The 23,951-nt window shown below is 38.4% G+C and overlaps 1 protein-coding gene across 3 annotated transcripts; it reads left to right on the top strand.

The window, feature by feature from the left end:
* The first annotated feature begins 6,237 nt into the window (after positions 1 to 6,237).
* On the top strand, positions 6,238 to 17,921 carry TMEM267 (transmembrane protein 267). 3 transcript variants are annotated; one of them, XM_036736683.1, is made up of 3 exons: positions 6,238 to 6,293; positions 11,066 to 11,443; positions 17,508 to 17,921. In XM_036736683.1, exons 2-3 carry the CDS (start codon positions 11,120 to 11,122, stop codon positions 17,841 to 17,843), a joined length of 660 nt encoding a protein of 219 aa, XP_036592578.1. In that variant the 5' UTR covers positions 6,238 to 6,293; positions 11,066 to 11,119; the 3' UTR covers positions 17,844 to 17,921. The 3 variants fall into 3 exon arrangements, with proteins under 3 accessions (XP_036592578.1, XP_036592574.1, XP_036592569.1); XM_036736679.1 differs by lacking the exon at positions 6,238 to 6,293 and adding an exon at positions 8,717 to 8,807; XM_036736674.1 differs by lacking the exon at positions 6,238 to 6,293 and adding an exon at positions 9,038 to 9,066.
* The last annotated feature ends 6,030 nt before the right edge of the window (positions 17,922 to 23,951 follow it).

Here is a 23,951-nt window from a genome sequence, read left to right as displayed (position 1 = left end):
ATTTTCTAGTTTCAGTCTCCTTACCCTTATGATTATCATGACTTAACAGGTTTTGCCAAGTTGCTATTAAGCCAATGACAAATTGATAACTGAAATAAAATGTTTTTCAGTAAGTTAGCTCTTTGCTTATCCCTAACTTATCTTACAGTAGTACATACTCTGGTTAATTCCAAATTGGAATTTGGTCCAAGACTTTTTTCAACTTAAGCTGTTTGGGTTAAAGTATGCTATGCTTGGCTTTCTTTTCTTTATCGAGTAAACTAATCTTTTTGACAGAAAACCAAGGATTTGACAAGTAGTAAATGATGTCCCATGACTGAAAGGAAAATTTAGCCAAATAGGGTAGACCTCTTAAATCAATATTGCCTAAATAGTAGTATAGCACTTGGAGTCCAACACAAGGTCCTAATGCTCCAATGTCCCTTTCACCTCTAAAATTCTGGTTCTAATTACACTTACTGCATCTGCCTCCACTTTCTGATTTGGTGTTGACTTTTAACCTCTGAATCTTTCTTCATTTGCATGTAAAAATTCTCTATTGTTACTTAGAAAGGACTTGATTAGCACATTGAAGACAAATGTGGGTAGAGACCACTTTTCTCCCAGTTGCCTTGGAATTTGTTTAGTGATCAGCAAGCATTTATTGAGCACCTACTATGTACTAGGTGCTAAGCACTCTGGGATATTGAAAAGTAAGACATAGTCCCTGACAGAGTTCACATTTTAGCTAAGGAGATGACTAAGAGAGTTATCAAACATTACAGAATGGTTCCTAGTTCCTATGATAGGGTATACAAACTAAGTGCTATAGGAGTTCAGAGAAGGGAAAATAAATGAGATTGTCCCCACCTTCCCCCCTCCCAGTCAGTGCCTTTGCCCTAGTTGAGGAACTTACCAATTCTCTCCCAGACAAAAAAAAAATGGCTGGTCTTTCTGTCTCTAGTCACTCCCTCTTCAATCTAACCAACGAAGAGTTGCCAAAATAATCTTTCTAAAGCACATTTCTGATCGTGTTGCTCTACTATCCAAAAACTTGCAATGGTTCCCTATTGCCTGTAGCAAACTTTTTAGCCTGACTTTTAAGACTTTCTGTAATCTAGCTCCAACCTAGCTTTCCAATCTTATTTCAGATTACTACCCTTCACACACTCTACATTCCAGCAAAATTGGACTGTTAGCTATTTCTTCATCTTGTTCTGCATTCTCCCACCGCTTTAAATGTATGCAGCCCACCTTCCATATTTGAAACACACTCTCTCCACATCTCTTCCTCTTGAAATAGTTCTCTCCATTCAAGGCTCAGTGCAGGTGTCACTCCCATCAAAGCCTTCCCTAATCCCCCCCCAGCCAAAAATCATCTTTCTCTCCTCAGATTTTCTTAAAGCATTTTGTATATTACAGTATGAGTTCATTGGGGGCAGTACCCTTTTTTTAAATCTAGCATAATGCCTTATACATAGTAGGCACATAATATTTATTGACTTGAATTGCGAGATGGAGTAACCAGGGCCGGCATCTTCAAAGGGATGATTTGGGCTATCCTTGCTAAATTAGGTGGGATTTAGATGAGCAGAAGGGAAATGGGGGACACCATAGGCAAGGGGCATAATATGAGATGAGCAAAGGTAGGGGAGTGTGCTTGGCCTATTTATGACAGTGAAGAAATTTGCTTGATTAAAGTACACATTGAGGATTAAACTCTCCTTGATCATAAGATCATAAATGAGGAGCTGAAAGGTATCTTAGATATCTAGTTCAACCCCATTTTATAAATGAAGTAATGAAGACCCAGAGAGGTTGGGAGATTACCAAAGTAATACATAGTAAGTGACAGCCAGGATGGCCCAGGTCCTCTGACTAGCTTTCCACTACACCATGACACTTCCTGATGGGAAAATATGATCGGATGGGTAGGGCCAAATTAAGGAAGGCCTTGAAACCCAAGGCAGAGGAGTTCAGATCAGCAAGTTTTTGAGCCCAGTAGTGACATGGTAAAAGCTGTATCTTTGGAATAATATTGGGTGGATTGAAGGTGAAGGGAACCATTCTCAGAACAGGAGATGGAGGTGGGGGCACTTCTAGCTGAACAATTAAGGGCCCCTTACACAGAGCAGATAACTGAATGAAAAGTCACACCTCCCCACCCCCCCATCCCCACCACACACACACACATAAAGACCTGTGGATCTGGCCCAAACCTAGAGGTATGGGCTCAGAGGATCTATAAGAAATGACCCTGCCTCTGTACCCAAGATCACCTAAGGTTTGCCTGAATTCCTAGGGCAAACTTTGAACTGACTAGTAAAGAAGTTCCCTTTAGTCACGGGCCAGAATGAATCTGGTCTTGGAGAGTAAGAAGCTTTGTTGAGTTATTCCAAGAAAAGAGAAGATAAATAAGCTATGTCTAGGTAATTGATGGAAGGAGAAAGACTTCTTCTTTTTCCTGAAAGGAATGGGTTCTATGCCAGCTCCTATCTTTTGTTAGAAGTCATCTTTCCCCTAATCGGGGCACAAGCTACCAGTAGGCTAAGGTATTCATTTTATGTTTTTGCTCACCTTGAGATTTGTTTCTGAGTAACTGTCTATATATGGTGGTCATCAGAAAGCATTATTTTCATTTGTTTTATTTATGTAACATACCTGCAGAATCTCATGCAAGGGGATTGAGGATCAACTGAGATGAGCTGGCAACTCTTACAGAATCAGGGTGTGGTCCTCTGGAGGATACACCAGTAGGATGTGATGTATAGATCACCTAGCCATACCAGGCTGAGATGATTATAGGGTCAGGATCTGTACAGCCACCCTCTATGCCCCCCTCCACATATAACTCAGTGACAAAACAAAAACAAACCGAAAGAACATAGTGTCCTTCTGTAGGAGTGACAAAAAGACTGGCCTCAAATAAGTCCCTACCTGAATGCAGAAAGAGCCTTCAGACAAGAGGAAACCAGAATTAGAACACATGGAAGACTGGTATGTAAAGGTTGTTGGTGTTAAGACCCTTGGAGAAAGAATACATGCTGATATATTGTGGATTGGGGTTTCTGCTAATTTTTAAATATTCCCTTAAAATGCTTTTTAACAAATTATATGTTGTCTTCCCCAATTGGGGAAGGGCAGGAACTGTCTTTGTTTTTATTTTTATTTGTATTCCCAGCAGTTAGCACAGTGCCTGGCACTATGTTGTTGTTGTTCAGTTGTGTAGTCCTGTCCAACTCTTTGTCACTCTATTTGGGATTTTCTTAGCAGAGACACTGGAGTGATTTTCCATTTCCTTCTCCAGCTCATTTTACAAATAAGGAAATGGAGGTAAATAGGGTTAAGTGACTTGCCCAGGGTCACACAGCTAGTAAGTGTCTTAGGTCAGATTTGAACTTAAGAAGATGAGTCTGTCTGACTCCCAGACTGGCATACTATCCACTTTAGGTGCTAAATAAATATTTATTGACTGACTGTGGCCAGTCAATAAAAAGAGGAGGTGGTGCTAGCCTTTTGGACTGGACTCTAAATAAATTATCTATTTTCTGGATGAGAGCTCAGACCAAGTGATATGTGATTTTTAAATAATCTAAAAGTATCAGGGTATCAGGGCCCTTGGTACACATATCACATGTTAACTAAGGTTTATGTATCTGACAAGCATTTCAGAGTCTAGATTTCAAGTCTGTAATGTGGGTTAGGTGATTGATAACACACTCAGATAATTTTGGAACTGGTTAAATGAATCCAATGAGTAGTCATCACCTTGGAGAAGGGCTGTAGACCTTTGATCTATTTTTTAATCAATGACTTAGATGAAGGCATATTAGACATGCTTGTCAGATTTGCAAATGACATGTAACTAGGAGTAATAGTTATCATGTTAGATGACAGACTCAGGATCCAAAAATATCTCAGCAAGGATTGAGCAATGAAAACAATCTAATATGATGAAATTGAAATAGGAGGAAATGTAAAGTTCTACACTTGGGTTCAAAAAAGCAATTTCACAAACACTGGATGGGAATGACATTTCCTATGAAAATATTTAGAAGTTTTGGAGTTGAGTCTCTGCCCACCCAGGGACGCCAAAAAACGGTTGTGGTTTCTTGTGTTGTGGTGGAACTGTCTCAAAGAATTCAGTCAGACCACCTCTAATCCAAGTATAGACATTTATTGAGATTGATGCCTCTCATGAAGCAGGCTAAGTTCCAAGAGGAACCAGCAACTTCTGAGAAAGCAAGATGGATTTTTATAGGGTAAAGATGCAATTATATAATAGAAATTATGAATATTAAAAAGCCAGGATGGGTTTGTTAAGGGTTTAGGTAATAGGAGAGGGGTCCCAGCCATCTGCACATGCGATTACCCACAATACCTCAAGAAAAACCAGGGGGTGGTACATATGTATGATACTATAATAAGCCTCTCTATGTCAAAGTTTACTCTAGGTCAGTTCTTTACTATTACTGCCCAGGTGCCTACTTAGGGAAAGTCCCTTCTATTGTTTTGGGGTCCACATCCTGCTTGGGCATCCTGGTGGTACTGCTTTCTGATTGGCTAAGTATTGTGGTCCTGTCTGAGACTAGATGGATGTGGTTGTGGTTGTGGTTGTATGTATGGGCACACCTGCTGTTTCTGTGAGAAATAAGAGGAATGGGTCTGGGGGCCATGGCTAGCCAGAGGCAATGGCTGGGATCCCATCACATGGACACGCCTGCTGTTCTGTGAGAAATATCAGTTCATAAACACGCCTGTTGTTCCAGTGAGCAGTGAGGCATATTTGAAGAAGTTAGGGTATTGTGTGTGTGTGTGTAGGGGGTATGAGTGGCTAGGCAGGGGCAGTGGACCTGTGTTCAGTGGGGCCTATAAGGAAGTTAGAATATTGAGGCTGGAGGCAGCTTTATTAGTATTCCATCAAAATACTGTAAACTCAATATCAGTTAGCAGGATGATTTAGGAGCCAGGGTGACCTAAACTGCATTGAGAGGCGTCGTTTTCCAGAGCAAAAGGGATGATAGTTCCATTGTATTCTGCCCTGATATCTGGGCTGTTCAAATTCAGGGCAGCACACTTTAAGGCCATCTAAAAAAACCAAAACGGTAAGAAGTCTGGAAAACATCCTGTAAAAGGATTGAAGCAATGTACATGACAGACACCTTGTGCTCAGATCAGCCAGTAGGCTGTACACTAGGCAAAGAAAAATATAAAGTCCTCAGTCCTCATTGCAGTGATGGTGGAGTGCTAGACATTGAAGCAGAGGGTAGGTACTACAATCACAGATTTTAGACAGTCTGCAAACACTGATTTAACTGCTGGTGGTCTGTCTTATCTCATAACCAAGAAGCCCATGCTTCAAGAACCGAACCATATTAATAGTCATCCTCCCCATAAAAGTAATGAGAACATATAACGAAGTGCCGGCCATCATCTTCAATTTATCCTGTATATGTTCTCGACGTCTCCCTCCTTAGACTGTGAGCTCCTGGAGGACAAGAAAACTGGCTTTGTTTTCCTTTCTTTGAATCCCCAAGGCTTGGCCGGGTGCCTGGCTCAGAGCTTCAAGCTCTTGAGAAACGCTTGTTGTCTGTGGCTCACGGGTTCTCCTCGGAGCCCCGCTCTCTGCAGTAAAGCTGGTCCTCACTTTGCAGCGTCCCTGATAAACGTGAGGACACCCCTGAACCAGAACACCCCTGCAGCTTTCCTTTGTACGGAGGGTGTATTTTCACCTCTCCGTGAGCACGTGGTTCCCTTCCCCAGCTTAAAGTCAGATGCTCGAGGGCAAGGACTGTCGAAATCTGTAAATTCCACGATGAAGTCCCTAAGACTCTTCAAACTAAACTTGCAGACTTCAATGCAAAGAAGAGGATTTATTGGAAAATAAGATTCGCGATTTAGGATGAAAAGAGTTAAAAATTCGTAGCCTTTCAGAGAGTTCCGCCAGACAGCCTTTCCTTCCTTCCCCTCTTCCTTCTTCTTCCCGTCCTCTTTCGTCCCGTTGCCGTTCTCTCCCTCCCCCTTCTCTCCTTCTTCCTTCCCTCCCTCCCCCTTCTCCCCCCCCCTTCTTTCCCTCCCCTTCCTTCTGTTTTTCTCCTTCTCCCTGCTTCTCCTTCCTCCCTGGAGTCCAGCCAGGTATCCCGTCGGCCCCCGGGCGGCGTAGCGTCAGCCCGCTGCTGGGCTTCTCTAGCCGGCTCCGCGAGTCTCGCTGGTGGGCAGCTGTAGAGCCGCGGGTTCGGCTCCGCACGGACGAGGTAGCTCTCGCTCCCGGGGCCGCAGACGGATGGACTGACAGACTACGGCGGAGTCATTCGGTCGGTAGGCGCGGGCGGGCGGCTCTTCCTGGACCCCGTCTGCTTCGAGCTGGACGGGTCTGGGGCGACCGCGGAGGTCGCTGATGGGGGGCGGAGGGAGGGCTGGGGGGTCGGTGGAGAGGCTGGAAGCGGAGGTCCCGGAGCCGCCCCGAGGCTCGGAAGGCAGGGAAGCCCCGAAGCTGGGGCGGGGGCGGCCCCTGGGCCCTCCCCCGCCTTCGGCTCTGCCTCTCTCCGGGGAGGAGGTCGCAGTCGGGTCCGGGTCGGCTCCGGCTCCGGCTCGGGTCCGGGAGGGCTGGGCTCCGTGAGTCCCCGCGCCCCCAGCCCCGCCCCGCGGCCCCGGGAGCTGTCCAGCACCGGCCGAGCTGAGCCTGAGCCTGACGGCTCCCCCTGCTTCCCCCGCCCCCTGCCAGCCTCGTGGGCTGTGGGTTCGAGGACTGGCTCCCATCTCCTGCTCCTTCTGATCCCCTCAGGCTGCGGGAGAAGCTGTGGAAATTAATTGGCCGAGAATTAGGTATGAGAAACCCTAGGCTCCTCTTTTCGCCTGGGAGTGGAAATGCTAATTGAATCCTGACACCTCCTGGTCCACCCTCCCCCCCATTTAAAAAAACAAAAAACAAACTTCATCATTATCTAAGTTTTCTGCTGTTCTAGATTGACTTTAAGAACTTGCTTCAGTCTGAAACATCACAAAGTTTATAAATATCGTTTTTATCAGTTACTCTTACGGGAACCTGCTGAAAGGAGACTAGGACTAGCAGGGATATTTTGGAAAGAGTTCTCTATTAGAATTACCAAGGACTGTGTTTAACCTTATGCTGTTTATATACAGGGTGTTCCAAGAATCATTGTGCAGTTTTAAGGTATTAAAGCTATTCCAGCTTAAAACTGCACTAAGACTTTTGGAACACCTGGCATAACTTAGTAAAGGTACATAAGATGGCATGCTTATCAAATTTTTAGATACAAAAGCCTTCTTTCAGATGCCTTTGAAAGGAATTGATGAAAGGGGTATTTATAAACTTCAGTTCACCATTTAGTTATTAAGCACCTTTTGTGTGCAATACACTGTACTAGGCACTGGGGATATAAAGGCAAAAATGAAAAACAGTCATAGGATTACAGATAGATTCTTTAGAACTGGAAAGACCTCAAAAGCCACCTAGTCCAAGCCCTTAATTTTACAGAGAAGGCAACTGAGGCCTTGGGAGCTTAGGTGACTTGCCCAAGGTCACACAAGTATTACTTGTGTGTCACACAAGTGTCAGAGGTGTCATTTGAAACCTAGGTCCTCTTACTGCAGATCCAGTACTGCCACTATACTATGTTGCCTCCATCTTTGCCCTCAAAGCACTTATATTCTACTGAGTTCTCTAATATGTAAACATATAAATAAGTACAAAGTAATTTGATTTTAGAAGTTAGGGAGATCAGGAGAAACATCCTATAGGTGGTGGCTCAAAGGTGAGCCTTGAATAAAATTAAAGGTAGAGATGAGAAGAGAATGCATTCCAGGCATGGAGGGATAGATAGCCTGTGCAAAGACAAAGAGGCCAAAGGAGTGCTAAGTTCAAGGAACAAATGTTGACTGGTTTGAGCAGAAGGTAGACCAAATGAAGAGGAATAATTGAAATAAGTCTGGAAAAGGAAGCTAGAGCCAGATTTTGGAAAGGCTTCAGTGCCAAGCTGGAGAATTTGCCCTTTATTCTACAGGCAATAGGAAGCTACTCATGAGTAGGGCTACGTGATATGGTTAGATTTATACCTTAGGATTTTTTTGGCACTTGTGTGAAGAATAAATTGGAAATGGGTAGAGAATGACAACAGGGAAACAAATTGGAGGCTATTATATCAGTCCAGAAAAAAATATAATGAAGGTTTGAACTGGTGGGGGGGAGGGGTTGACTCAGAGTGGAGAGAAGAGGATGACAGTTTCAAAAGAAGATAGAGCTGAAAGACTTGGGACCTGTTTGAATGAGGATGTCAATGAAAAGGAAGAGTTATGGATATCCTTGATGAAGTGGAATGACTAGAAGGGTGGTGATGCCCTCAACAGAATCAGGAAAAGTCGGAAGGACAGTTTTATCTTCGTGTGCTGCTAACAGCACATTGCAGATAGTAGACACTTAAGCAGTTGTAAAATGTGTGAATGAACATGTCTTTTGGCAGCTTTAATTCCACACCTTCTCCTGGCAGGTACAAAATGTTCAGACCGCTTCCCCAATTTCCCTGTATCCTTAACCTTTCATATCCTATCCATGAACAGGAAGGGAGAGTTGGGAGAAAAGGAGATAACTCCTTCCCTTTTCTCTGTGAGTCCTTTATTGTTAGAACTGTCCAGTCAGTCCCAATGTCCCTGAGTTCTTACAAATAAGCATTTTTATGTTTTTCTGTTTTTAGTTCCCATTAAACTGGGTCTCAATTTCTTATGGTAAATGATGTTCTAGTTCACACCCTCATGACATCACATCAGTTACCAGACCCTTTTGGCGGCTGCAACCTGTACATAAGTGTAAGGTTAGTATTATAAGTTTTGTGGTTTATTAAATAGTTGATCGTAAAAAGAAAGTGAGATGAAACAGATTTGTGGAATTACTTTACAAATTTGTCAGTTTTTTTTTAAACTGCTTGTCTAACACAAATTACAGATATAACTAGGAGGTAGCTGGGGCTTTGCCTCTGATCACTGACATGGAAGAAGATTTCTTCTTCCCTGTGATGGTTTAGACACTTCCGTACCCAAGCCTCATGGTTCTCTGCTGGCCTATGCTACCTGGTAAGACCCTGTTCCCTTATCTGTCCCATTCACCATTCTCATGGTCCCATCACCATAAAATCCCTGCTTTCCTTCTTTCTCTCTAATCCCTCTTTCCCCTCCCTAGCAGCCCACCTTACTCTTCACAAAGACACAGGTTGGACTCTAGGACCAGACTGCCTCATCTCCTGATACAACTCCCCTTTAGTAAGATTGCTTTCTGTGATGCTATTGCTGCCACCTTCCCCCATGCCCCAAAATGTTTTTGTCTTACGTGAAAAAATTTTGCCGTTATAGCTCTGACACCCATTTGAAACTATCAAAGAAAGAAGTCATTAGATGTGGTTCAGATTAATCTTATATATATATATACAATGAAACTTTTATGTATTTCCTGGCTTCATTATGCATTCATATTTAGTTATACTAACAACATATATTACACTGATTTAATTTGAAGTAAAAGCTAGTAGCATAATTTGAAGAGATTGCAAACTGTAAGGTTTTTAGATAAAGAATGAATCAATCTTCAAAGTAAACCAAAGCATTCATTGGCCCTTTGTCAGTATTTAACCTAAGTTAATGGTACCTGAAAATAGGTGTGGTCACCGGGATATTTATGTAGCACCTTAAGTTTTACAAAGTATTTTATATACATAGGTGTTATTACCCTTTAGTAAATTAATTTAATTAATGTTGTTACCATTTATAGCTAATGAACTAAAGTTTCAGAGAAGTTAAGTAGTTTTTGTTATATGTTAAGTACTTGTGTAACATAGGTAATGTATGAAGAGGCAGGATTCAAACCTACATCTTTCTGATTCTAAATCCAGTACTGTGGTGGCACAGTGGATAGAGCCCTGGGCCTTGATTCAGGAAGACCTGAGTTCAAATTCAGCCTCAGACACTTGCCAACTGTGTGACCCTGGGCAAGTCACTTACCTTCTCTTTGTCTCAGTTTCCTGAGCTATAAAATGGAGATAGTAACAGCACCTACCTCTTAGGGTTATTGAGAAGATCAAATGAGATGATGTTTGTTTAAGAAATAAAAGTGCTTAGCACAGTTCCTAGCACACAGTAGGCACTATATAAATGCTTATTCCCTTCTCTCCCCCTACCACCATCCACTGCACTACACTTAGCCTTTCTGTAAAAATGTCTGAGAAGTGTTAGTCTCAGTGCACTTCCTGAATTCTGCATGCTGTGCTTGACTCTTACAGAGTGACCAAGAGTTCTGTGTATCTTTAGAGAATTATTCATATTTATAGTCATTTGGCCTGTCAATCCATGCAAGAAAGACCAAGTGGATGAAGATTATTGCCCATATATCAATATATGTATAGGTGGATAACTTGTAAATCTTGTTCATAATTATATATATCTGGGACAGCGGTATAGGTGGAAAATGAGTTGGGTCCAGAGTTGAACAGAAGGAAGGAGTAGAATAGGTTGGATTACCTTTGAGTAATTATAAATCTCCTCTACTGACCCTGAGTTTCCCAGAAAAGTAAAGACTTTTCTGTTTAATATTAACCAGTACTGTTATATGACAGCAAAACATAGACTACAACAACCTTTGAAAAATAAGAAGTGAGTATAACTCAGAGGGCAGTGGAGGGGCTCATAATAGATGTATTTATTTCATATAGAGGAATGTTTTTACTGGATCTGTGATTTCATTGGTAGAGAGAGCTTTCATTGAGGACATTTCCTTTACCCCAATGCATACCAACAAATGCCCTGAAATTTATAGTCTTGGAATATTTCCTGGGGGCACTGAGAGATTAAGTTTAAAATTAAATTTTAAGATTAAACAAATGTTCAGGATCTTGTAGCCAGTATGTGTCAGAGGCAGAACTTGAACCTAGGTCCTCCTAGCTGGTCCTCCAAGGCTGGCCTTCTATCTACCATATGCCATGTTGCCTCTCTCACATATGTGATTATCATAGTAACATTATCTTGTGTGTAAGTAGTGAATATTGGGCCAAATCTTAATCATGTTTTGTATATTCTGTTACAGGATATGTGAATATGTAAAAAACAAGTTCCCTGATGGCATTTAAAATACAGCAATATGTCGACTGTGATGGCAACTGAGACTGAAAAGACCTTTGCTCTCCTCCAGACATTTAGCACTCTGTCTGTCATTTCTAGCCTTGGTTTAGGTTTATTCTGCTTTGTAGCAGATAGACTTTTGCAGTTTTCTTTCATTCAGCAAAATGACTGGCTTAGAGCCCTCTCTGATAATGCAGTGCATAGTATAATTGGAATGTGGTCATGGGCAATAGTAGTTGGACTCAAGAAAAAGAGTGATTTTGGAGAAGTAATTTTGGCTGGATTTTTAGCCTCAATTATTGATGTGGACCACTTTTTTCTAGCTGGATCTCTATCTTTAAAGGTAAGAAACATATTTCATTTTCTTATTATCCTTCCAAATAATCTCAGCTATGTATTCTTCACATCAGTTCTTAAATACTTAAGGCTTATTTTGATTGTCTTTTTCTTTTCATTTACTTTATGGCATACAGTTATAAAAACAGTTATTACACAGCATTTATAAAAGTGCAAAACACAGAAAGAACTGCGTTTTTTAATCCAACCCCATCATTTTCTTGTTATTGTAAACTTAGTCAAGAAACATTTTGTTACACAAGAAACAAAGTAGAGATAGTATATAAAATTGTAAGCTTGTTGCATACACCCTACTAACAAGGTAATAACAAAATTACCCTGTTGCTGTCTTCTTTTGAACTTCTATAGATTGTTCTGTGTATTTTTAAATGTTTTATTGATGCTGTTTTCTTTCATTTCTATCAGTACCAACTAATTCTCCCCTCCCTCAAAATAGAAACTCTCCTCCATAACAATAAGTATAGAAGAGCAAATCAAATCAATATATTAGCCATGTCTGGAAATATGTTTCATTTTACACTTTAAATCAATCACGGCCCTGCTAAAGGAGGGAAAGCATGTTTTAGCTTCAGTCTTTTCAAATCTTGATCACAGCATTGATCAGAGTTGTGAAAACTTTCAGAGTTGTTATCCTTGACAATACTGTGGTCATCCTGGAAATTGTTCTCTGTTTCTACTCATTTTTCTCTGCAATAGTCATACAGGTATTCTCAAGGTTCTCAGAAACTGCCATAGTTATAATTTCTTATAGTGCAATGATATTCAGTTACATTCACATACCACAATTTGTTCAGCTATTCACTCGGTCAGGTCTTTGCTACAGCAAAAAGTACTGCTAAAAATCCTTTTTGTAGTGATGGGTCATTCTCCTTAGTTTTTGACCTTGGGAGCACATGTGAAGTTCTGGTATATGTGGATAAAAGGATATGTACATTCAGTGATGTAACTTTTGGGTAGAGCTCCAAATTAATTTCCGTAATGGTGGTGTTGTGGTTTAAACTCTGCCTACCCAGGGACGCCAAAAACTCTTGTGGTTTCATGATGTGTTGTGGTGGAACCATCTCAAAGAATTCAGAGTCAGACCACCTCTAATCCAAGTATAGGCATGTATTGAGATTGATGCCCCTCAGGAAGCAGGCTAAGTTCCAAGAAGAACCAACAACTTCAGAGAAACAAGATGGATTTTTATAGGGTAAAGATGCAATTATGTAACAGAAATTATGAGTATTAAAAAGCCCTGAGGGTTTGTTAAGGGATTAGGTAATGGGGAGGGGGTCCCAGCCACAGTGGAATTGCATGTGCCATTACCCACAATGCATACAGAAAAATTCATTTTGGAGGCCGTATTTATGTATGATAATGATGTTATAATAAGCCTCTCTATGTCATAAGTTCACTGTAGGTCAGTTCTTTACTATTGCTGCACAGGTACCTACTTAGGGGAAGTCTCTTCTATTGTTTTGGGGTCCACATCCTGCTAGGGCATCCTGGTGCGGTTTTCTGATTGGCTGAGTATTGTGGTCCTGTCTGAGACTAGACAGATGTGGTTGTGGTTGAGTGCATGGACACACCTGCTGTTCTTGTGGGAAATATGAGGAATGGGTCTGGGGGCAGTGGCTAGCTAGAGGTAATGGCTGCAATCCCATCACATGGACGTGCTTGCTGTTTCTGTGAGAAATATGAGTTCATGAACACACCTGTTGTTCTAGTGACCAGTGAGGCATATATGAAGAAGTTAGGATATTTAGTGGTGGGGGCAGAGTGAGTGTCTAGATAGGGGCAGTGGGCCTGCTGTTCAGTGGGGCCTGTCTTTATTAGGATTCCATCAGTGGTACAAATTCATTGTTCTAACAGCAGTCTGTTAGTATGTCTGCCCTTGCAAATCTCTTCTAACATCTGTTGTTTTCTTCTTTTGTTGTCTTTGCCTTCTTAGTATTGTAAGGTAGAACCTCAGGGTTATTTTAGTTCTCATTTCTCATATTGTTGATTGGGAGATTTTTTTCACATGTTTATTTTTCATATGGTTATTGATATCTTGCTTTTTTTAAATTTGAAAACTCTCCGTTCATGTCCTTTTACACTTTATCTATTGGGGAATGGCTCTTATTCTTCTATATTTGTATCAATTCTAGATATATCTTGGATAGCGTGTCTCCATCAGAGAAATTTGCTGCAAAGATTTTTTTGTGCTGATTCCTTTTGAATTCTAATTTTTGTGGTGCAGGAGCTTTTTAATTTTATATAACTGAAATTGCCCATTTTGTCTTCTGCTATCACTTATGTCCTTTGTTAATGTAAGAATTCTGTACCTAGCAATCACTGTTAAAGGTATTTCTTCTCTAATTTTTTCTATGATGAGAACATATATTTGGATCATACATCCATTTTGAGTTTATCGTGGTATATAGTGTAATATGTTGCTCTAAATCTAATTTCTGCCAGATTGCTTTCAAGTTATCCTGGCATCTTTTAAGTCCTAACCCCAGCAGTTGGTGTCCTTCTACTTCTCAAACACAGTAATACTATGTTTGATCATTTCTGGGAGTCTTAGAATTAACCTGTTGTTTCTATTTTTAACCAGTACCAAAATACTTTTGACAATTATTATCTTTATAGCATAAATAGAAATCTGGCATTTCCAGACCTCCATCATTCCTGCTTTTTTCATTATTTCTGTTTGAAATTATTGACCTTTTTTTCTCCATATGAATGTCTTTGATTATCGGTAAGATTGAGTATTTTTTCAAGTGATATTTGTTAATTTGTGTTTCCTCATCAAAACCGTCTGTTTATATCCTTTGACTATTTATCCATTGTGGATTTGGAGTTAGTTGCCTTTGTAAATTTTAAAACTTTTTAATATATTTTAGATGTCAGGTTTTCATCTGTTATAGTTTGTATAATGCAGTCTGTTGTTTTTCTTTTGTTTCTTTTGTTTTTCTTGTACAAAATTTTTTATTCAAATATTTTTAAGGACCTCCATTTTGTCCTTAATAATTTCTTCTACTTGTTTAATAGGAAAAAAGTTCTTTCCATATATTGCTCCATTTTCTTCCATACTTTTCATAGATTTAAGAAATGGTTGTCTATCATCCAACTGAAATTCACTGGAATTATGTGATACAAGAAGTATGTCTAAAACCATTTCTACTAAATTATTAGCCAGAATTTTCAGGGACACTTGTTAAATAATGAATCCTTTATCTAGTTTTTAAAAAAAAATTATCAAAGATTAATTTTTTGTTTACATTTAGTTAGCTATCTGGTATCTTCATTCTCTCCCACTGATTTCTTTCTCTGTTTTTTTTTTGTCCAGTAACTATTTGGATGATAACCAATTTATAATATGTTTTAAAGCCTGAGAAAGATGAGGGGATTTTGTTCTTTTTAAAAACAATATGATAGATTAATTTCACAACAATTACATATTTAGAAATCGTTTTTAATCTGTGATCCCTGTTATAACACTTTGGACAAAGTCAATATGTATGTTGATTTGGTAAAAAAAAAATAAACTTTTTTTTGTTTAAAAGTCTTATAAAATTGTGACTCATCTAGCAGGCAATTTTCATCAGACTAAATATTATACCAGTCCTTTCATTTCCAGAGTAGAATATGGAAAATCATTTCCTTCACATTTACCAGTAGATGGCATCGTTCATCAGCAATAAATATCAGTAAAGATTTATTTTGCTATTTTTGAGTAATGGTCTTTATATTTATTTTTGCAGGAACCTGTTTTTTTTTTATTCATTACTCATGATTTGTCTGTAAACAAGTTGTCTATTAATATTCTAGCAAGAAACCTGGAAACAAGAAGTTCTTTGTTATTTCTTTTCATATCTATTAACAACAAGATCCACTACCTAAAATGAAGGGCTAAGCACCAACAGACTTTAAATAGTCATAGAAAATTGCCATCTCTGGCTATAAAATAGCAGGGAGCTAAGTGGTTGACAAAGGTTGAAACATAACAACATAACCCTAGGATTCTATAAACACTCATGTAATAATTGACCCACAGTTTTTTTTCTTCTCACACGAAGGGTAACTTTTACTTCCCATTGGAAATAAAATCTCCCAGTTAACTGTATGATTCCATATTTGTCTTTGTTTCTTTTTAAAAAAAAAATAAAGTTCATTATTTATTTATTTTTAACATTCTTTTTTTAAAAAATTTTGAGTTCTAAATTCTCTCCCTCCTGGCAGTCTTCCCCTGCCCTTTGAGAAGGCAAGCAATATGATATAACTTGATTGTATTTGTTTCAAATTAGAATTTTTAGTTACAGTTTTCATGCTCCATGTCAGCAGTTCGCAAATTGTGGTCCCAGGATCCGTGGCGGTCCCCAAGACCCTTTCAAAGTATCTTCATAGTCAAAATGATTTTTATGATAATAATAAATAATACTAAAATGCTCTTTGCCTATTAAAATACGCCTCCCTTTTCCAACTACATGTCTATGTGAGATTTTCTTCATGTACTTCAACCATAACAACATATTGCAACAGATCAAATGCAGAAGCAGATGTAGGAATCCAACTGTTTTCTATTAAGCCAGACATTAAAGAGATCTGCAAAAATGTGTAAAACAATGCCATTTTTCTCACAATTTTTTTCATTTTGGAGATATAGTTTTTTTAATGTTATTTATGTTAACATGTAATGGGTTTATTATTGTTTTAAAATTAATTGATAGTTTAATATAAGTTTTAATTTTGAATTGCTATTATCCACATAAAGAAAAGCTCTTTGAGGTCCTTAATAATTTTTAAGAATATGAAGAAGTCCTGAGATTTAAAAAAATGGGTTTAGAGTTTCTGCTCTACATACATAAAAATACAATATAATAAATTAATTTCTGTAGAAAAATTTAATAATTCAGAGACATAGATGTTTTGGAATCTGTTTACTCACATGTGAAATTTTGGCCAAGATTTAAATAGTTTTCCACTTTATTGTAAAAAATTGTATTTTTTATTATGGATGATCAGAGCTAATTTACTTGAAAAACAGTTCCACTGTGTTAATTTTCTCATTATTAATAATAGTGGTAATAATTGCTAGCATTTATATAGTGCCTATTATGTACCAGGCACTGTGCTAAGTGCTTTACAAGTATCTCATTTGATCCTCACAATGACCCTGAAAGGTAAGTTCTATTATTATCACCATTTTACGATAGAGGAAACTGAGGCAAGCAGAGGTTAAGAGACTTGCTGAGGGTCACACAGCTAGTAAATGTCTGAGGACAGATTTCTCTGAACTTGCGTTTTCTTGACCCCCAGCTCAGCACCCCATCTACTGCACCCCTGGCTATCTCTGTTCTTCCTAACTGCTTGGATTAATTTTTATTTGGGATCAAAAGCATGTTTGTTCTGAGTATAATAATTCGTTTATGCCAGCTGAACGCAAGCTCTTGAAGGTCCTAGATTGGAAAGGCATGAAAGTATGGGCCCAGGGATATGTGTGTGTGTGTGTGTGTATATATATATATATACACACATCCCTGAGGTAAGACAGAAGCTGATTTTTTTTCTTTTTGCTACAGCAACCCATGACACCAATCTCCTAAGGTATGGTGAGATTTTACAGATATTTTGAAATTTTAGAGAAGTGTACATAATATTGCTACATGGTTCTGGCAACTTAGAGGAGAAATAAAGTGATAATGTAATCATTTTACTAATACTTTATAATATTTGATGCACTGCTTTGTGTTGACACAAAACGGGAGGTTCTGGAGACACTTTAAAAGTCAAACGCTTCTGTTAAATCCAACTTTGCTAAGTGCAAAATGTAATTATTAACCATGTGGTTCCTCAAATCTGATTATTTAAGTAAGAAAATGGCTCCCATTATACACATTGCCCACTTTTCTGTGTATTCTGTTTTGATTCATGTATTAGGGTGGTTGAAATGTCCAACAGAGAAAAAGTTTAACTTGGTACTTCATTTAAGAAACAGGAAAGCAACCAGTAAATATCTAAAAAAAAAAAATGCCCTCCCCAAATAGAAACAATACTTGATATTTCTTTTTCTTTTCCCCCAGGCTGCTTTGAACCTTCCACACAGGCCCTTTCTCCATTGTTCTACTCTCATACCTATCGTGGTTCTGACACTAAAGTTGATAATGCACCTTTTCCGGCTGAAAGACTCGTGGTGCTTTCTTCCCTGGCTGTTATTTATATCTTGGACTTCTCACCATGTTCGGGATGGAATTCGTCATGGCTTATGGATTTGCCCTTTTGGAAAAACTGCTCCCCTGCCCTATTGGCTCTATGTGACAATCACAGCATCTTTACCTCACTTAAGTTCATTCATTATGTATTTAACAGGGACCAGAGAGATGATGTCTATAAAACATGGAATTCATATCGATGTCTAAGGGAACTAGATGATAACTTTTGGAGAACACTGTTTAAAAGTAATCAATGAATGTACTCATCATTGAAGTGAATTTTTAAATACATGTCACCTCTGCAGCAATTGTAGTTCTAATATTTAGTTACTTTGGTTCTAGAATTGTTTTGCGTGGTCAACAAAATGATTTAAATGTGAAGAATCTCATTTATAGAGTTCTAGTCAGTCATCTGTTCTATATATATGAAAATATTGTTTTATTTTTTCTAACTCAGCTTTTTTATACACTATTCAGTTTTTCTTGCTTTACCATCAGCATTTTGGGTTTTATTTATTATTTAGGTCATGATTGTTTCCAAAAAGAATTTTAAGGGGCCATTTCCAAGCAATCTTCCATATTTGTTGAGTTGAGTTGAATTGAAGTTTTGGAGAATTGTACTTTTGAGCAGCCTATTTCCTTCTGAAAAAAAGCTCAGGGTCTAGGGTGCCCAAGTTATGGACAGTTAACATTATGTTGAGCTGCTTAACTCCTGTGAATCTTGAAGCACTGAAATAACTAAAATTGAATGCTGTTACTTTGTAAAAATGACTGCTAGTATTTATCCTGAATTTTTATCTTGCCTGAAAATACAACTTGCCAGGTGCTAATTGTTAATTAAGGACAGAATTAGTTTTATCTAAATAGAGTATTGAGAGGGGTTTGGTGGTTAGTATTGGGGAGGTTGGAATTCATGAATGACATTATCTAATGCTAGAACTAATTTATTATTTCAGGAAATACATCCCTGCTACAATAAAGTATTAGCTACAATGTAATGGTTATAATAATATTTTATCAAAGTGTTGTCTGTCTAGACCTTTTGCCCATGAATCCCATGCATTGGGGTTTTTTATCTGCTTTAAAAAAGGTACTACTACTACTGCTAGATATGAATATGTCTACACTGTTTACAGAATAATAGCTAAATGGATTCTTCAGTTATATCAGTGGAACTTTAACTGACCTTTGATCTACAAGCATAACCAATAATAATGTAATATCAAATATAGGATCACATATATGCCATTAAGATTATTCCAGTTGCCATCAATTTGTTTATATGCTATGTCAAAGTAATGTATCAGTTAAATGATTTTAAAAACTTAAATTGCTTGCTACTTAAAAGGAAAAGTATAACTTTTCAGAAAATAGTCTAGTTTAAGGAAACTTATTTTTTGCTAAATTCCTTTAAATCAATGTCTGTTAAAATGGTTAAGTTTAAAGGAGAAATGAACAACTATAACTCTTGGATTTACATATAGTTTAATGCTACTTTACTGACGGTCAGTGCATTCAGGGTCACATGATGCACTTTACTGCACACAAAATCCATTGTCTTCAGATGTTATTTATATTTTCTTATGGATATGTGAACTACAATGCCAATAATGATGTGTGCCTTAATCTGTGAGAAATTATGAATGATTCGTGGAGCCTACTTGAGAAAAGTAGATTTTTTTTTATATACCACCAAATTAATGTTCAGTAAATTGTCATTAAGGTCTACCCAGGCTCTGACTAAGTAATTTAAGTCCATCAATGAAAGAGAACACTCTTTATTCTCTCTTTCTTTCCAAATAGGAAAAATAACCTATTTTCAGAAATTAATAAATCAAAGTAGGATTATTCTTTTGTTTACTTTCTTTTTATGAAGTTTTAAAATACTTCATACATTTTCTTTCTGCAAACCAGGTTGGAATTAAATCCAAATACAGGATGTCATTAAAGAATGTTACATTGGCATTTGTCTCTTTCATATTTCTGAAATTAGTTGGGGGGAGAGGGATAACTTTGAAAATGGTGCTATGTTTAGGTGACTTAATTTTACTCATTAAGAGCAGGTTAGGGTTGATTTCTTTTTCCACAATAATCTCTTCCTTTGATCATTCTGTGGAAGCTACAGCCTCTTGCAGGTTAGACATAGGGCAGCTGTTTTTCTTTATCTCTCAGGTTCCCCTCCTCATCTGCTACTTTGAACTCCATAGTGGTAGCTATGACTTTGTTAGATCCCAGTGATAATCTGTGCCAACACTACCATCACAATATTCCATTTAAAGAGTTGGGGTTGTACTTTTGTCTGCCTGAATGTATGTTTACCACTTTTAAACAGTCTCAGGCAATAACTCAGCCCATATAGTATTCTCCCTTTGCTACTAAGATATACTTGTACGTGCCTTTACCTACTTCTTCCTTTATCCATATTATTCATATCTGCCACTCACAAAGAAAATCCTTCTGCTTTATTTGAGTTCTCTTCCTCTAAACAGGGGCCATGTTATCTCTTTATAGATTTTGCCCCTTCCCACCGTTTTTTTCTGTTGTGCTTGACATGGGATCCATTCCTACAAGAGACAAAGAGCATAGAATTATTGCTCCATAGTAGAAATTTCCCTGTGTCCTTGACTGTGAAGTTCATTGTTACCTCCTGTCCTCCCCATGATCCCTCACCTGTTTGTCATGAAATCTCTCTGGATCCATGCTTTCTCATTCTTCTGGATGTCAGTTGCCCCTAGAAGCTCTAATTCTTCTTCTTCTGTGGGAGGATGCTGCCCATGGAGGCACAACAATCTTTTAGAGGTATTAGTCTGTCTAAGCATTAATTCTCTTACTGTCAAGTCCCCATTAGACAATATGTCTGTCTCACCATGACCGTGTTCTTCACTGGAATGCTCCCCCAACACTGAATTGAGAGTTCCTCCCCTTCTCCCTATTTCACTCCCTCCCTTGTCATATCACCCATTCTCCTGGAAGCCCTCTTTGTCCTAAGATACTTACAGGAGTTATTTTCCCTTCGTTGTTTGTCACTGACTTGGGGCTACATCGTGCATTTCCCTCTATCTTCTTCCTTCTGTCTTCTCTTTTGTGTATCTTCCTATTATGAAATTTAGTTCCATAAAGAATTTCAATTCACCAGCAAAGGAGGGGGTATTTTGAAGTTTAGTCCCTGATGTTTCTGGCCTATTCCTCCAACATTGTTCCTATTTAAGTTCTGTTTTCACTTTTGTCTGTATACTCTTTAAAAAAAAAATCTATTGGGGCAACTAGGTGGTGCAGTGAGTAGAGCACCGGCCCTGGAATCCAGAGGACCTGACTTCAAATTCAGCCTCAGACACTTGACACACTTACTAGCTGTGTGACCTTGAGCACTTAACCCCAATTGCCCTGCCTTCCTCCCTCAAAAAAAAAATCTATTAATGGTTCTTTTGTTGTTTTTAACCCCATTGGTATCTTTACAATTTTTTTCTCCTTTTCTTTTTGGATAATTTATTTCATTATTTGTGCCTCTTTGGTTGCTGTATTTGGCATGATGGATAGAGTGCCACGCCTGGAGTCAGGAAGACCTGAGTTCAAATGTGACCTCAGACACTTACTAACTTGTGAGCATGGGCAAGTCACTTAGTCCTGTTTGCTTCATCTGTAAAATGAACTGGAGAAGGAAATGGTAAACTACTCCAGTATCTTTGCTAAGAAAATCCCAAATGTAGTCATGAGTTGGACATGACTGAAATGATTGAACCACAACTTGTGTTTCTGTTGTCTGAGGTCTTTGCAAAGCTAATTGTCCACATTTTGGGGTGAGAATGCTTCAAATGCCTCTTATTGGAGTCCTTTTTTCATTGATGATTAGACTGATTTGTAGGGTATATCACCTTGAGCTACACCTTAAGTTCCTTTGCTATTCAGAACACATTATTCCATTCCCGTCTGCAATTCCTTGTGAGTAAAGAATAGTCTGCAGTATTCAAGTTTTCTTTCCTTTATATTTGAAGGTCTTTGCTTCTGGAAATTGCAGAATTTGTTGTTATTAGAATTGTTAAATTTATCACTCATGAGTCTTGGAGTTTGCAGCATAGGGTTTTTTTATTTTTCTGAATGTAGTCTATGGATTTTTTGCAATCGTTACTGTTTTCTATTTTCAAAAGTTCTGGGTAGTTTTCTCATATTATTTCCTTTCTTGTGGTTTTTTGGCTTACCGCATTTCCCCATGTATAAGACGCACCCTTTTCAAAAAATTTGGGGTCTAAAAACTGGGTGTGTCTTATACAGTGGTTATAGATTTTTTTACTTGCATTTCCCGCTTTTTTGCATTTGTTGTCTTTGCACTCATTGTTTCGCATTTCATACCAGTATATTACATTATGTTTTGCCATGTTCTGCCCAGAAATGGCTCAGAAAAGATTTTCGCACAGTATTGGATTCAAGTTAAAAATGATCCAGTTTGCAAAAGTGAATGGAAATCGTGCTGCTGAACGTAAGTTTGGTCCTCCTCCAATTGAGAAAACAATCCAAAGACTGGCTACAGGAAGAAGAAACCCTACTGAAAACGCCACAGCAGGAGAAGGCCATGAGAGGCAAGTCAGCAAAATGGCCTGATTTAGAGAGGGATTTGAAGATATGGATTGCAGAGCAAAGGACAATTGGAATTCCTGTGTCCACAAAGATGGTTCACCGTGAGGCAAGAAGAATTGCTGACGAAAAAGAAGTTACTGATTTCAAAGGAGGACACAATTGGTGCTTCAGGTTCATGAAATGGAATGGACTAAGCATGTGTACACATACCAGACTTGCCCAAAAGATGCCTGAAAGCTATGAGCAGAAGGTCCTTGAAATTCATCATATTATTGTACGAATTTTATGATGAATAAAACTTGAGTTCAATAATTTTATGTAATACATTTTTTCCCAGATTTTGGGCTCCAAGATTAAGGTGCATCTTATACATGGGGAACTATGGTACATTCTTCTGGGAGACCTAAAATCTTTAAATTGCCTCCATGCATCTTGTGTTTGAGATCAACATGTTTTGCTTGTGTAGAGATTGTTTTCTTTTAATGCTATTGTCTTTTGCTTCTCTTCTTCCAGATTATCCTTTACTTCTATGTGTTTTCATTCCCAATCAGTGATGTATTTTTGGTGAGATTTATTACTGTGAATTCTATTCTGCCAATTATTTCTGTTGTTGCAGGCCACAAATTCTGCATTTGTGATTCTTATTTCTCTCTTGAAACCAACTGCCACCCACAAGGCAGGCAGGCCAGCCCTGTTGAAGCAGCAAGATGAGGCAAGAGGTGTCAGGAAAGTCAAACCATCACTACCACTTTGACCACTATCTCCCCTGAAATTCCTATGGAGACATGAATCCAGCAGCCTTGGGAATAGCAATCCTTCCAGTACAGTTCCTACAGCTGTCATCCCAGGAAGCAATCCTTGGTGAAGGTGTAGGCTGGCTTTTACAGCTACTGAAGACCCAGAAAAGAAAGTTCTTGCTACCAAAGTTCTTGGCTCTGTCACATGGTTTAACATGCTAAACTGATATGATTTTATCCATGCAAACAACATTCAAGAAGAGACATTATTATTTGCTTAGCAGCTGTGCTTTAAGGACTGAAACCTTTCTGTCTGACTTGCAGCTGTGTTGTCTCTCCCATTGCAATGTGACTTTTTTGAGAGCAAGGATTGTCTAACATTTCTATCTATATCCTCAGCACTTAGCATAGTAATAAATGTTTTATTCATTCATTCATCTTGAACTCTTCTAGAATATTCTGCTGTACTTCCACATTCTCCAGGGAATCCGCAGAGTCCTGTGCCTCATGAGGTGTTGATTTAGTTTCCTTTGTCTTAAAATATTTATTCAGAGATATTTGGATTAATTTGGATTTCTTGGGAGCCAACTTTCTTTATGCTATCAATATCTTCTTTCCTGTTGATTTATCTTCTTTTGCTTGGGGTTTTTTTTAATGAGTTTTATTCCTTCTGAGTTCTTTGGCAATTTCAGTCTTTTCCTTATATTTCCCTTTCACTCACTTTTTTGACTCCTTCCCTTTTGATGGAAGTTCCCCTAGGTAATTTCTATGCAAGATGTCCCAAAAGTCTTATGCAGTTTTGACCTTTAATAGCTTAAATAGCTAAGCTTTAAAAGCTTAAAACTACATTAAGACTTCTAGTGTAGCCTGTATATCAACTCCTATACTCCCTCTGATTTTCCTTATAAAATTGGAGTTGTGTTTCTTTAGGGGGAAAGATTTAATAACAGTAAAAAATGCAATTAAATGGAGCAACCATTAAAAATTATGTCTAGAGAGAAATTAT

This window comes from Trichosurus vulpecula, chromosome 1 (assembly GCF_011100635.1).
Source record: "Trichosurus vulpecula isolate mTriVul1 chromosome 1, mTriVul1.pri, whole genome shotgun sequence".
Classification (NCBI taxonomy): Eukaryota; Metazoa; Chordata; class Mammalia; order Diprotodontia; family Phalangeridae; genus Trichosurus; species Trichosurus vulpecula.
Note: the sequence above shows the minus strand (reverse complement) of the source record. Positions and strands in the feature narration are given on the sequence as shown.

Excerpts from the sequence above, each read along its gene's own strand:
- TMEM267 (XM_036736683.1), top strand. The coding sequence starts at position 11,120 with ATGTCGACTGTGATGGCAACTGAGACTGAAAAGACCTTTGCTCTCCTC. Across the intron at positions 11,444-17,507 it reads CTGGATCTCTATCTTTAAAG|GCTGCTTTGAACCTTCCACA; the intron begins GTAAGAAACATA and ends CTTTTCCCCCAG.